The sequence below is a fragment of the Balaenoptera physalus genome (assembly GCF_965194825.1).
Source record: "Balaenoptera physalus genome assembly, chromosome: 1".
Taxonomy (NCBI): domain Eukaryota; kingdom Metazoa; phylum Chordata; class Mammalia; order Artiodactyla; family Balaenopteridae; genus Balaenoptera; species Balaenoptera physalus.
Window position 1 is genome coordinate 60216183 of NC_138882.1, and position 14792 is coordinate 60230974.

At 32.8% G+C, this 14792-nt stretch overlaps 1 protein-coding gene across 8 annotated transcripts in view; it reads right to left on the reverse strand.

The window, feature by feature from the left end:
- Positions 1-14792, reverse strand: part of SUCO (SUN domain containing ossification factor) — a 73021-nt gene that overhangs the window by 26861 nt on the left and 31368 nt on the right. For 5 of the 8 annotated variants that reach the window (XM_082437106.1, XM_082437108.1, XM_082437109.1 and 2 more), the window contains 6 exons: positions 8393-8500; positions 6731-6836; positions 4174-4194; positions 3916-3971; positions 3346-3437; positions 2459-2524 (listed from right to left, as the gene is read on the reverse strand). In XM_082437106.1, the coding sequence (XP_082293232.1) occupies positions 2459-2524; positions 3346-3437; positions 3916-3971; positions 4174-4194; positions 6731-6836; positions 8393-8500 (449 nt within the window). The remainder of the gene's footprint in view (positions 1-2458; positions 2525-3345; positions 3438-3915; positions 3972-4173; positions 4195-6730; positions 6837-8392; positions 8501-14792) is intronic. The other 3 variants (XM_082437113.1, XM_082437107.1, XM_082437112.1) reach the window with 2 other exon arrangements.

A 14792-nucleotide genomic window follows, 5' to 3' on the forward strand; every position in this document is an offset into this window, starting at 1 on the left:
TAAAAGCCAAGAATGCTGCTCTAAAATAGTAGTTTCTCCCTTTCTGGCAGTTCAGTAAATTATGTAGTATCAAATATGTCTAAATATGCAGCATGCATGCTCTTTGACAACCAAGTCCCATCAGAAGCAACATACTCTGGTGACATATATTTCCTATGACTACTAATTGCTCAACAACAAAAAGAAAAAAAGAGTTTCTCTTTAGATTAAAGCCACAGGATTCTGTTTTGAAGACATTACATAAATATTGAAAATAAATTAGGTGCAAAATTGGCCAATTTCAAGCTAATTTAGAAAGTGGTGATGATTATAGTCAAATTCAGACATTACAGTGCCAGAGACTAGCTCTTTGGCCTGATTCCACATTGTTATTTACGCCTTAAAGTTATACTACATTGGAGGCAGTAACTAGGTCAGGCTCAAAACCAGTCCTAGACTGTTCAGAGAAAACTAGAAGGATACAGGTATAGAAGGCAGCAGTGTTAGGTCATGCCTATAAACTTTATGACAGCAGTCTTATCACTCGGTTACTACTGCCTCTCTTGTTCTGAAACTTCAAGAAATAGAGACCTTTTTAAACCCCATTTTTCATGCTTAGGCTCAGCTGACATCCTCCCACCCATCTTGTCTCACTACACAAAATCTTTCAACATCTAAACACTGGAAGGTAAATGGACTGTCCTTCCAGAAAGCCACAAAAAAGAAAAATGATGTGTTACCAAGAAACACACCTTCAAGGAAAAAGATCCAAAGAGTAGGATCTAAAAAAATTCTATGTCTCATTAATTAAAATAATACATTAGTCAGAGAAGTGATTACAAATAGGGAAATGTCCTCCACTGAAAACGTTTTAATGGTGTCTTGGAGTTAATCCCATAGGAAGGTAGAAAAAGAAAGCAAGAATATCAACAGAGTTTTCCCTTATCTAAAACTTCTAAGTCATTACTTCTGGAAGGTGCCTCTTCCTTCCCAGTAACCATTGGATACTAGAGAGCTTTTAGTCTGGGGCTATTTTCTGACCCCATAAAATAATAATTCCTCCTCACAGCTAAGTCAGCATTACTGAGCTATGATATGATGACTATTATATAACATAGTTTTTTATTACAAATTTAAGGACATGAACAATAATATCAATATCCAGATAAATAAAATAGCATCATTTTTTCACTCCTAAAAAACTATACACCATAGCAGTGAATGAGGCACCTGTTTTAATGCTATCATCAGCTAGATATAGCTAAGGAACCTACTTAAAAGTAGTCTATAATATCTAAAATGTCAGTTGACTGGCAATAGAGTAAAACAAAATATATTGAGCTAATCTGTAACAAGGCTAAATATAACATAAAAGCATTCCCTTTATGCAGGTATTTTTAACACTCTTCTTCCTATTCCCTAAAAAGCCCACTGAAATCTATAGTCTTCTGTGGAGAGGAAGAGGACACGAAGAGAAGAAAGGGAAAAAAAGATGAAAAGAAAGAGAAGTGACTCAACTCCATATACTGTAGCCACCCAAATATCTACCTAAAGTATATGTACTACTGGTTGAGTATCTTAAAAAGGTATAAGGACAATGTACACAGTGAGATTGGGATTCAAGCAATTCAACTCACTAAAAGAGAAATGCACAAATAGTTTTCTATTTTACTAAGACTTACTTTCATTAAATTCAATTATTAATCTCCAAATAAAAAGAAAACTCCTTCCAGTAAGTTCCATATTATTCAGGAATAACCAAAGATAACAAACATTAAATATACCTACCTGCATTCTAACAGTAAAGCTAAAGTGTCAGTCGGTAATGGTCTTTCAAGGAGTCTACTTAGTTAGCCTACCACTAAGTTCGGATAATAGGTTGGCATGACAAGAAATTAAACAACTAGTATGTTAGTCATTGTTCTTTTTAGTTTACAAAGAGTATATTGTTATTGCTATTATTGTTACTGGTTGGGAATCATCATTATTATGAATAAGAAACAGCCTTTATGTTTTATAATTAAGTAGGAAACCATACCATATATTAACAAATCCTCATCTGGTAGGATTTCACTGATGAGTACCACCTCTAAAACTAATTCCTTTCCCATCCAGTATGATTACCCAGACGCTCTTACTCATATGGTCTAGGACCTCTTTAATAATTCTTTCCCCAAGTAAATTCATAGCCCATTCTTCACTGTAAGGAATTTGCCTAAAAATATAGCTGCTTAATTTTAGTAGAAGAACCAACTTGTGCTCGCATTTTTCCCTCTCTTCTTTGTTTTCATATATTCTTCCTGTTTTATTTCCATGGAAATACTTTTCAAAAGTATTTTCTTTGATTTCAACTCAAAGTTTAACACTGGGAGAGTAGGAGCCCCCTAAACTATACCACAACAAAATGTTCACATATGCCAGGAAAACAAAGTTGAGAAATACTTTAATTATAGTGACTAGCAAAACCCAAAATACTCACTTGTAGCAGAACCAAGAAGATTTTTTGAGGATTTATCCTCCCCAGTATTATAATCCAGTGGGTAATCTGTTCAAAGAGAAAATGAAGGTACTTATGCTAAGAACTATCTCCAATATGTTTAAAAGCTCAAATTATATCCCGTCAAAGTCAGCTGACATTTAAAACAATTTTATAATTTTCATTATACATCTAAAACACATTCGCAAAAAGAAAATGAAATTCACAAGCCATTTATCAAACAGATATAAACCAAGGAAAATATTTCTACTGCTTACCAAAATTTTAATCACATTTATAAGACTTCTATTCAAGCTTTCAATGTAGTTTACCAACCCCTAGTAAATGTCTTCACTTCACTTATGGGACAACTAGGGAAGGGAAAAATTAGATTTTTCAGACTACAGTTTAAGACATCTTAAAACAAGAACTGGATAAAGTAGAAACGGAGGGTATCATAAAACCTTCTCCGACCTCTGCAAGTTCATGGGAGTTTCTCAAAAACTCAGGCCTCAATATGCTTGCTCTGAGGCTAAAGGCAAATCAAAGAAATTAATTTTCAATTCTACTATTTCAGTTGCCTTATGAGTAACAGGTTTTTGGGGCTGGCATAGGGATATAACCATAATTTATAGCACTGATGTTATTGAAGGGAGTTCCAGTCACAAATAACTGATTGTTAAGCTTGGAAAACAGCTCAATTTACAAAGCAGAAAATTATTTTAGAAAATACGTTTAAGAAAAAATTAGTTACTAGGGTTAAAAACAAGGAAAAAACTAAAGACAACCATCATATTGATTTTTTTAAGTGACCTACATTTACCCATTACCATTAGATTTTAAAAAGCAAAAAATAATACATAAATAGTCACTGTTTTAAAGTCACTTACCATAGTCTTCATCAAATAGTTCTTGACGTTCTGACTGGTACTGGGAATCAGCAATCTCTTCATATTCTTCCACCATGCTAGTGCCAAATACCCTATTAACAACAGTTTCATTAAAGTCTTTCAAAACTAAACAGTTGTTAAGACTCACCTCTTCATAATAAATGACAAAATATAATAACTTTGGTTATGTTTTGAGGGCCATTAACTTCTGGACTCAAAAATAATGACCACTGTTTCTCAATCCACTGTTTCCATTAAAATGTTGATCTATTTAAGGCATTTAAAAATACAATGACTAAGTTTTGTATCAGTCTAAAATGTTTCCATATATTGTCATCATATCAAGCAAGCTAAATCGAACACATAAAATGAAGGTTCTTTTTTCTTAAAGGAAATTTTTACATTTTTCTAAACAGTATTCAAGAGTAAGAAAGGTATAGTAGCTTATATTTCTATGGTGTTATCTTCACATAGTAGAACATTATTTCTCCACTTTAAATATAGTGGGATTTTTATGTATCCCTTTTTTTCTTTTTAAACCACTCAGTAAATTTTTTTGTTCTGTATTACCTTATAAGGCTTAATGGACAAAAGTGCTCTGATCCAAAATGTGATACCAACTCCACCTAAAGAATAAAAGCACATGAAATGGGAAGCCAGTACAGTGCATGTGAGATTATCTAACAATATATTCATTTTTTCATTATAACATTTCTAAAAATAAAGTCCTCGTTTCCCCAAAAATCAATACTTGTAAAGTTTTGCTTTTTGCCATGAATAATATGCCATGCCCTGTTATTCAATATTGCAAAAGAGAAGGTTGCTAACCTTTATGTACTTGATGAACATCTGAAGCAAGAGAAAGGAAAAGAAAAAGAAATCAGTTCCAAAGTCTGGATAACATACCATAAGCAACATTTAATATTTGTAAATTATTGTATAATTAAGGAATAGAAAGCAATGTACTGTGATGGATAACATTGTAGTACTCTTATTTCTTTGCAGAAACCAAAGCAATGATTTAAATTTTTACCAACACAACTAGATAGTCTAACTGTAATGAAATAAATTAACTTTAACCTAAAATTCATTGCTGCTGTTTTATTTATCCATTAGATATGAAAGCACTCTAAAAGTAATTAGTAAAGAGTATCTAGAAATAACCTGTTTTATATTACTTTAAATATTATAGATATGTTATCACGTATGTACCCACATATGAATTTATATATTGATACATATGCAGCTACACATATCTATGAACATTCATATTGATAAAAAAATTAACTCGAATATGAAATATTTATTCTTGCACAGTACTGTATACAAATTGTTTTAGGGAAAACATGAATTTTTGATATGCTATGCTATTTCAAGTATAACTTATAGAAGTAGAAGATATTTATCAATAAATTTTTAAAATATAAATTATTAAAAAGTATTTTGTAAATTTGGATTTAGTTCTTTTGGGATGAGGAAAACCCAGGTAAACTTATATAACATTTACCAGTATAAAATGAGAATCAGAAGTAAAAATTTTTTGCTTTTAGACTTAATTCTACCAAAAAGGGCTTTTAAGAAAACCAATCATCAAAATGCTCTATAGTCTCCCATCATAAAAAGGACAAAGTCGGGAGTTTTATATGGCATTTTTTGTATCACCAATAAAATGTTCTTCCATTATTAACAAGGTAGATGATATAAAGAATGATTCTTGGAACTATTTCATAACATGTCAGTTGTCTTAATTGTAAAATTAGGTATACTTGTTATCACCTGCCAAATTATTTTTAATTTTTTTTCCTCATCACAGTGTAGAAACTGTGTTATATAAAAAAGTCATTGAACAACTGTTTCAGTATTCACTTTAAAAGAAACTAAAAATGTACCTTCGACCTTTCTGAACACAGCTGAATCATTAACTGAGAATATCAACTGTACTTTAAAAACAGCATTTTTATAAAAGCATTTTTATACGGAGACTAGGAATACTACAAGTTTACCCATTTACAGAAGCCAATTTAATACATGCTTTAAAAAGACATAGACAGTAAAATCCCAAAAGACAAGTAGGTAGCTATAAGTTTTCACATTTAAAGAAGAAAAGATTAGAAAGAAAATTAGAGCTGCTGTCATTCCAAAAGGTCTTATTATTAACACAGTTGTACTTTAAGGTATGGCTGTATTATTTTAAAGAAAAAAAAGAAGTAATAAGAGGAGTAAGAAATTCCCATATTTTGTCTAAATTCAATTCAAGAGTGATTAATTCTACTTTGGTAGATAATTCCACCTCTACATTGGGGGAGGAAGCAGCAGGAATTTATTTATTTATTTATTTTTTATTTTTATTGGCGTATAGTTGACTTACAATGTTGCGTTAGTTTCTGCTGTACAGCAAAGTGTTATCAGTTATACATACATCCGTTCTTTTTTAGATTCTTTTCCCATATCGGTCATTACAGAGTATTATAGAAGAGTTCCCTATGCTATACAGTAGGTCCTTATTAGTTATCTATTTTATATATAGTAATGTATATGTGTCAATTCCAGTCTCCCAATTTTTCCCTCCCCCCACCCTCCACTTTCTCCCCAGTAACCAGAAGTTTGTGTTTTTTTGTTTCTGTTTTGTAAATAATTTCATCTGTAGCATTTCTGTTTTGTAAATAAGTTCATCTGTACCATTTTTTTTTTTAGATTCCACATATAAGTGATATCATATGATATTTGTCTTTCTCTGTCTGACTTATTTCACTCAGTGTGACAATCTGGAGGTCCATCCACGTTGCTGCAAATGGCATTATTTCATTCTTTTTTATGGCTGAGTAATATTCCTTTGTATATATGTACTACAACTTCTTTATCAATCCCTCTGTTGATGGACATTTAGGTTGCAGCAGGAATTTAAATGGTTAAAACTTTATTTGAAATTGTTACTTAGACATAATATTTCATTTGAGTATACAAAAGGCAAAAAGCCATAATGATAAATAACTAGATATGAAAATGGAAATGATCTTAGATTCCTATAATCAGACCTGCTTTAAAGACTGAAGTGACTAACTGATTTGGTTTTTAAAATATAAAGAAATATAATACTATAAAGATGACATTTTATATCAAGACTCCAAAAATATTACGAGTTATAATTTGGAATTTCATCAGAGCCACAGATATCAAAAAACTAGCCTAGGTTTCCAGTTATACAAAAGGGGCTTTATTAGTATTTGTCCCATAAAATAATATATCCAAGTAAGAATTGTTTTATTAAAAGGAATACTGCTGTAAATTTCCTCTTAATTTTTCTTATTTCTAAACAGGTGAGGTACAAAGTATGAATAACAGGTATGTTTCATTATAGAACATAGTTCTGCAAATATAAACATACCTTCACATATTTTGCATACATCTGTTCATCTAAAGGGAAACTCTGGACAGTCCTCTCATCTCTACCATGGAAAGTACCCAGCTTAATCCATTTATTTGTGGGGTATCTAGAAAATATAAAATATAAATATTCCTTTTTAGAAAATCATAAATCACACATTGAGAGGTTCCATCACATTTTCAAAAGAGATCCTATGCATTATTTTCCCCCTCTCCAGGTAAACATACTCACTTAACATAGTTTAAATATGAGTTAAGCATCGAGTTGAATAAATACATTTTTTCTTCCAGCTAAACTGTGACACGTTCCTCCTTATGAGGAAAGATGGTCTTGAAAAATTACACCATTATCAAATAGAAGACAGAGGAAGACAAAAGTAGGACCAGGACTGCTTCTTGGGGTTTGGGAGGGCTTCCAAGTAAACTGGAGGTTTTAAAACAGAAAGTAGCCAAGAGATTGTTTTGGAAGAAAGAGGTACTACTCTTCATGTACCAATAAGTGTGTGATGATATGAAGTATAAGTACTGGTGGAAAGGGAAAAAGAAAAAATCCTTTACTATAATATTTGAATTTCACAGCTTATATAGCTTTCCCCCCTTTAAAAGGAAATCTAATGTAATAGCCCAAAACTATTATTTTTGTTTACTACAGCATTTAAAGAATCCCTCAAAGTAACGAGTGTTCTCTCATCACATTAAAAAAAAACACTTTAGTTGTCAAAGCTGAATATTCATTTGACATATAAGAAAATTACAGCTTAGAGAAAAGGAAATGATTTGAGCAAGATTAGTAAAAGAAAAATGAATGAGAGATGTTGAGAATTCATTTCAAAAACTGTATTAGGCAATGCTAAGTGTGGGGTGGGGGAAGAAACACCACAGAAAACCCTTAATGATCAATGATAAAAGAATGGTAAAATAAAAAACAGCATCCTACATGGTATAATATGGGCACTCAAAAAGGATTTATGGAAGGAATAAACACCTCCACTGGGAGGAAAATATCAAGTATTCATTAAAAATGATGTGTTTAAAACACAAAAGGATATTCTCAAGATGTAAGCATTAAAAACTGACTTTTTTGGTAGAATAAATGTGTAGAAAAGACTGGAAGGAATGTATTAAAATGCTAATACAGTTATCTATGGTTGATAGGATTGGGGTTCTCTACCAAATTCCTTACAATGTATGTTTATTTCTCTTATAATCACACATATATACCAAAGTTTTTAAAATATACTTTAACAAAAATATACCTCATGATATAAAATGCTCATGTATGTTTTTAATAACTTTTTAAAGAATATCTGGAAGCAATAGGGCATAATATATTAAAAGTAAGGACTTTAAAGTCATACAGATCCACATTTGAATCTTGGTTGTCCAAGCCACAAGTCATGCGACCTAGGCAAGCTACTTAATCTCTCCTTCTCTGTTTCCTCATCTCATAAGGGAATAATATCAGAGGGTTGTTATACGCACTATATAAGTTAATGAAAGTAAACTAACAAGTGCCTTTCCTACAATAGTATTACTACTGTTCTTACAAATTGATACAAGTTGATTAAAATAAAATAATTAAAGTTTTAAAATGTGACCTGTTTTTAAATTTTTATTCTGAAAATCCAATATAAACTCTGTAGAAACCAGCTTTAGAATTTACCTGTCACTGATAGAAACCAGAAAGTCTTTAGGAGTAGAAGAAAATAATTCATAATTTGCAATATCAAACTGTTTTACTTGAATTGGTTCACAGAGTTCAATAACAAACCTTTAAAAAGAACACAAGACAATTATTTAGATAAACCAACCAAAATAACAGTTCACATTAAACATGACATTAACGGCTTACATAAACTAGACCTCCATGAAGTTACTCATTAAAAAAATGTAAGGAAGGAAGAGGATTTGCAACCTTGGTTATAAATAAGGAACACCCTTAAGTATTTCCCAAGCATATCATTAGTGGGAAAAAAAGATACTGATTTTGTCCTATAATATTTTTTTAGAAGATTCTTTTCTAATGACAAACCTCATTCTTGGAGAAGGAATGACTTGACTAAGAACATCTAGTAGGAGTGTAACCTGACCAGTCTAGAGGGCAGTTTGGCCATATTGTCTCAAAAGGTACCACAGCCTTTGATTCAGCAATATACTTTTAGAAATTTAATCTATGGATACACGTCTCCAAATGATCACCCTTGAATATACATCTTAACAAACATAACAAAGCACAGTTTATAAGAGCGGGGGGTGGGGGGGGAAGTCAACCTAAATGTTTAGCACAGAGCATTGATTAACAAATTATGGCCCCACCCAGACAATGAAATACCAAACAGCTATTAAAAATGGTATTAAAAACTATACATTCCATTTATATAAAAATCTAGAAAATATAAACTAATGTATAGTGATAGAAAACAGATCTTTAATTGCTATGGGGTTAAGGCTGGGAGGGAAAAATTATAAAGGGGCATGAGGACTTTTGGGGGAGATAGACATGCTTGTTATCTTCATTGTGGTGATGGTTTCATAGATGTATAAATGTCAAAACTTATCAAATCGTACACTTTAACATTTTGCAATTTATTTTACATGCAGTTTTTTATGCCAATTATTCCTCAATAAAGCTGTTTTTAAAAATACAACAAACTAGTAAATAAAACAAAAAAGCAGCAGACTCACAGATATAGAGAACAAACTGGTGGTTACCAGTGGGGAGAGGGAGAGGGAAAGGAGGAGGGGAAATAGGGGTAGGGAAGGGAAAAAAAAGGGTTATTATAGGATTATATGAAATCATGTGTATGAAACTTTTGAAAAAAATGATAATTGAGATATATATATTTATGGACATGGAAAAGATGCCACAAAATATTGCTGTTTAGGAAAAAATTAAAAGTATGGTTCTACATGTGTAAAATAAAACTGCATAAAGCATGGCACTTCGGGAAAAGAAATACTCATGACATCTAGCACTCCAATACTTTAATAAACTAATTATTATATCAAATGAGATTACATACACTGACAATTAAATGTTAAATAAATTAAAGGCATTGAAATTAACATATTGTGTTAATCCTGGAAAGCAACAGAACTGAGTTCCAGGAGATGGTAAAAACAGCCATGATTCAGAGAAAAGCTCATGAAAAAAAGGAAACTAACATTAGCTGAATGCTTACTCTGGGTCAGATACCATGGTAGATGATTTATATCCATCCTTTGATTTAATTCTTACAACCAAACTGCATAGGACACTACCTCCATTTTATAGAACCATTCAATAATCACTAATTGGTTACTTTACATTTTGTCCTTTCTGCCTTTTTAGTAACAGAACCTGTCCCCCCCTCCAAAGACGTAGCCAACCATACGGCCACCCATCAAAGACTGTTTTTCCCAGTCTTGGCAATGTTGCTTAGTTATGGGTCATGGGATGTGAGCGGCATGTCCAGTGCAACTTCCAGGTCAAGCCTTTAAAAAGAAGCTGCTACCTCTCCATTTGCTTTTTCCTACCTTGCAGGCTAGAATGAGGATGTGGTAGGAAGAAATCATCTCAGCAATGCAGGCAGAGACAACATCTCAGGGGTGGTAGAAAAACATGACAGAAGGTGTGTGGGTCCTTTAATTGTTCTCTGTTCCCTGCACCACCTACCAGCTTGAGGTTTTTATGTCAGAGAAAATTAAATATCTATCTTTTTTAAACCACAGTTACCTGGTCTCTGTTAAAGCAGCAGAATCAAGAGCCCTAACTAATAGTCATTTAGCCAATAAATAGTAAAGCTAAAAGTCAAAATAAACATCTATCTGGCTCCAAAGCCTAAACATTGTCCATACCACCACAACACCCTGGGGAGAGGAAACTAAAGAATATCAGACTCAAGACTTTGCTTTTTATTTACAATGGAGAAAATAAATCTAAAAGAGCACTAAGAAGAAAAAGCAAATTCTCCTCTACCTCCTTTTTTTGCATACAATGTTCTCAATTTCTAAGAAAATAGGAGCTATATTACTAACAGTTAAAATAAACTTTTGGACAAATGTATTTCCAGGTGTAAAGAGTCAATTCACCGGGCAGATTTAACAATTCTAACACTTGTATGAAACTAACAGACTCATAAAACATTAGTACATATGTAATTATTCCACATGAAAGCTGATTTTAAAATGCTTTCTTATCTTACTGCCTCATCTTTTATATTTTCTTAGAAGCAGACAACACTTTGTAAATTAATAGAACTACATAAAAAGCTGACAAATCTAATTTCAACATACTTCCCTTAAATATTTATAGGTCAGGAATTTTAAAAGATCAGTAAAGTAGCAGATCTAAACATAAGAATAGTTTGATAAAATACCATGTGTCAAAATTCAGATGACATGAACATACTACCCAAGGCAATCTACAAATTCAATGCAATCCAATGGCATTTTTCACAAAACAAGAACACATAACTTTAAAATTTATATGGAAACACAAAATACCCCGAATAGTCAAAACAATCTTGAGAAAGAACAGAGCTGGTGGAATCACATTCCCTGACTTCAGACTATACTGCAAAGCTACAAAGAAAAGATCTTTAAACAATAAGAGAATACCATAAACAGCTTTACTACAAAAACTTTCAAAATGGATTAAAGACAAATTCCTAGAAAAATGTAATTTACCAAAACTAACTCAAGAAGAAATAGAGGGCTTCCCTGGTGGCGCAGTGGTTGGGAGTCTGACTGCCAATGCAGGGGACACGGGTTCGAGCCCTGGTCTGGGAAGATCCCACATGCCGCGAAGCAACTAGGCCCGTGAGCCACAATTACTGAGCCTGCGCGTCTGGAGCCTGTGCTCCGCAACAAGAGAGGCCGCGATAGTTAGAGGCCCGCACACCGCGATGAAGATTGGCCCCCGCTTGCCACAACTAGAGAAAGCCCTCGCACAGAAACGAAGACCCAACACAGCCATAAATAAATAAATAAATTAAAAAAAAAAAAAGAAGATATAGAAAACCTATATAGTCTCATAATTATTTCTTTTAAATATAATTTTTAAAACTTCCCATCTATTCACACAAGTATAAAACAGTGTATGCACAAGCTTATTTATAATAACTGGCTGTCGTGGCAAAAGATTATAAACAACCCAAACACCATCAACAGAAGACTAGTTAAATCTTGGTACAATCATATAATGGATTTTCATGCAGTTATCAAAAAAAAAAATGAGAAAGTTTTATATGAGTGAAACAGAAACATGACCAGATATTTTTAAGTTAAAACTTAATTCAAGGTGACATAGTAAGTATAATATACTACTGTGAAAAGTGAGAGATAAATAAAAATCTCTAATTTTTTGCATAAAGAAACTAAAAAGATACCTAAAAATTTAACACTGAATAGGAAGATAGATGACAGATTGGAAGTATATTTCTCACTGTAACTCCCCTACCTCTTTTAAATACCTTTTTGGGTTTGAGCCATGTGACTATACTAAATATTTATTTTTGAAATCACATACTTAATTTAAAATTAACATCTTCCCAGAGGCCTGGAAGGTTTTACAGTTGAGTTCCAAATTTAGAACATTGAATCTTGAGAAAAACGAACAAAGCTGGAGATATCATGCTCCCTGACTTCAGATTATACTACAAACCAACAGTAATCAAAACAGCATGGTATTGACACAAAAACAGACAACAGATCAATGGAACAGGATGGAGAGCCCAGAAATAAACCCATGTACTTATGGTCAGTTAATCCATGACAATGAAGACAAGAATATACAATGGAGAAAAGACAGTCTCTTCAATAAGTGGTGCTGGAAAAACTGGACAGCTAAATGTAAAAAAAATGAGATCAGAACATTTCCTCACACCATATACAAAAGTAAACTCAAAATGGATTAAAGACCTAAATGTAAGACCTGAAACCACAGACCTCCTAGAAAAGAGCATAGGCAGAACACTCTGACAAATCATAGCACTATTTTTTTGGATCTGTCTCCTAAGGCAAAAGAAATAAAAGCAAAAGTAAACTTAAAAGCTTTAGCACAGCAAAGGAAACCATCAACAAAACAAAAAGACAACCTACTAAATGGGAGAAAACATTTGCAAATGATGACTGATAAGGGGTTAATATCCAGAATTTATAAACAACTCATACAACTCAATATCAAAGAAAACAAAGAACCCAGTTTAACACATTATTTTATTTATTTATTTTTATTTTTATTTTTTGGCTGTGTTGGGTCTTTGTTGCTGCGAGCAGGCTTTCTCTAGTTGTGGTGAGTGGGGGCTACTCCTCGTTGTGGTGCGCAGGCTTCTCATTGCGGTGGCTTCTCTTGTTGCAGAGCATGGGCTCTAGAGCTCAGGCTCAGTAGTTGTGGAGCAAGGGCTCAGTTGCTCCGTGGCAGGTGGGATCTTCCCGGACCAGGGCTCGAACCCGTGTCCCCTGCATTGGCACGTGGACTCTTAACCACTGTGCCACCAGGGAAGCCCAACACATTACTGACTGGGGGATTTTTGCAGAAACTAATGCCTGTGGCCATAATACATCTCTGGTCAAAAATGTGTTAAAAATGGGCAGAAGACTTGAATAGACATTTTTCCAAGAAGATATACAGATGGCCAACAGGCAGATGAAAAATGATCAACATAGCTAATCATCAAAAAATGCAGATCAAAACCACGATGAGATATCACCTCACATATGTCAGAATGGCCACCCCTGAAAAGTCTACAAATAACAAACGTTGGCAAGGATGTGGATAAAAGGGAACCCTAGTACACTGTTGGTGGGAACCCTAGTACACTGTAAAATGGTGCAGCCACTATGTAAAACAGTATGGAGGTTCTTCAAAACACTAAAAATAAAACTACCATACGATCCAGCAATTCCACTGCTGGGTATAAAACTGAAGAAAATGAGAACATTAATTTGTAAAGATACAATATGCGCACCCCAATGTTCATAGCACCATTATTTACAGGAAAAACTGGTGCATGAAAATATGTTCAGTCTCATTAGTGATTAGGGATTGACACCTTCCTAGGATCTCAGCCTAATTTGTGAAACAATGTTATTTCTAGTATCAGCAACCTCACATAACAGGTGCTCAATAAACATAGAAAGAATGAAAGAAGGAACAAACGAATGAATGAACACATGGACAAACTATCAAATGAACAAGAAGGCTCAAAATCCTAAAATGTCAATTATCCTGAAATTCATCTAGACATTTGATACAATTTCAATAAAAATGCCAGCATGATTTTTTTTTTTAGAATTCAACAAGATTCTAAAATTTAAAAGAAAAAACAAAGGGACAAAAGTAGTGAAGATACATCTGAAGATGAGGTATAAACTTATTCTACCAGATATTAGGATTTATAAAGCTATATAATGAGACTGTGTGATCTTAATATACCTTAGGTGGGTCAACCCAATCAAATCAGGTTAAATCAGTAAAGGTGTTCTGAGGTTCTTTAATTATACAATGAAAAGATGCATAAATGGATGAGCAAAAAGTAAAATATACAGTAAACACACATACACGAATACATGCTGTCTGCAAAAACGTTAAAATACAAACGGGTAGCTATGATCACTTATTCTGTAAACCAGAATAAAACAAAATGATTGCTTCATATAACTTCATCCCAGCATGTCTTTGCTTAAAATACAAAATTTTAGAGCATAAAAACTGAGTTGTTACTGACTACAGGGGCTTTTACAAACAAAAACAAAAACCCAAAAATAACATTTTGATTATGATCTCAGATAACTATTTCCTCAAATTCAGTTTCCAGACCAAATGGCATATGGGAAAATTAAGTTTTTTAATATTATCCCTTAATGCCCTTAAATAGCTTGGTGTTAATTTTCAAACTGAACTTAAATATGTATATTAACAAAAGGAGTGAAAACCAAAAGTAGAAAAGAATAAGCATTATCTTTAAAGAGTTTCTCTTTAAATTAAAAAAATTATATATATATATTACTCAATTTGATGGTGGTGATTTATCTCAATTCTTTTTTAAAACAGCTGCTTTTGATCAATGAAATCAAGTAAT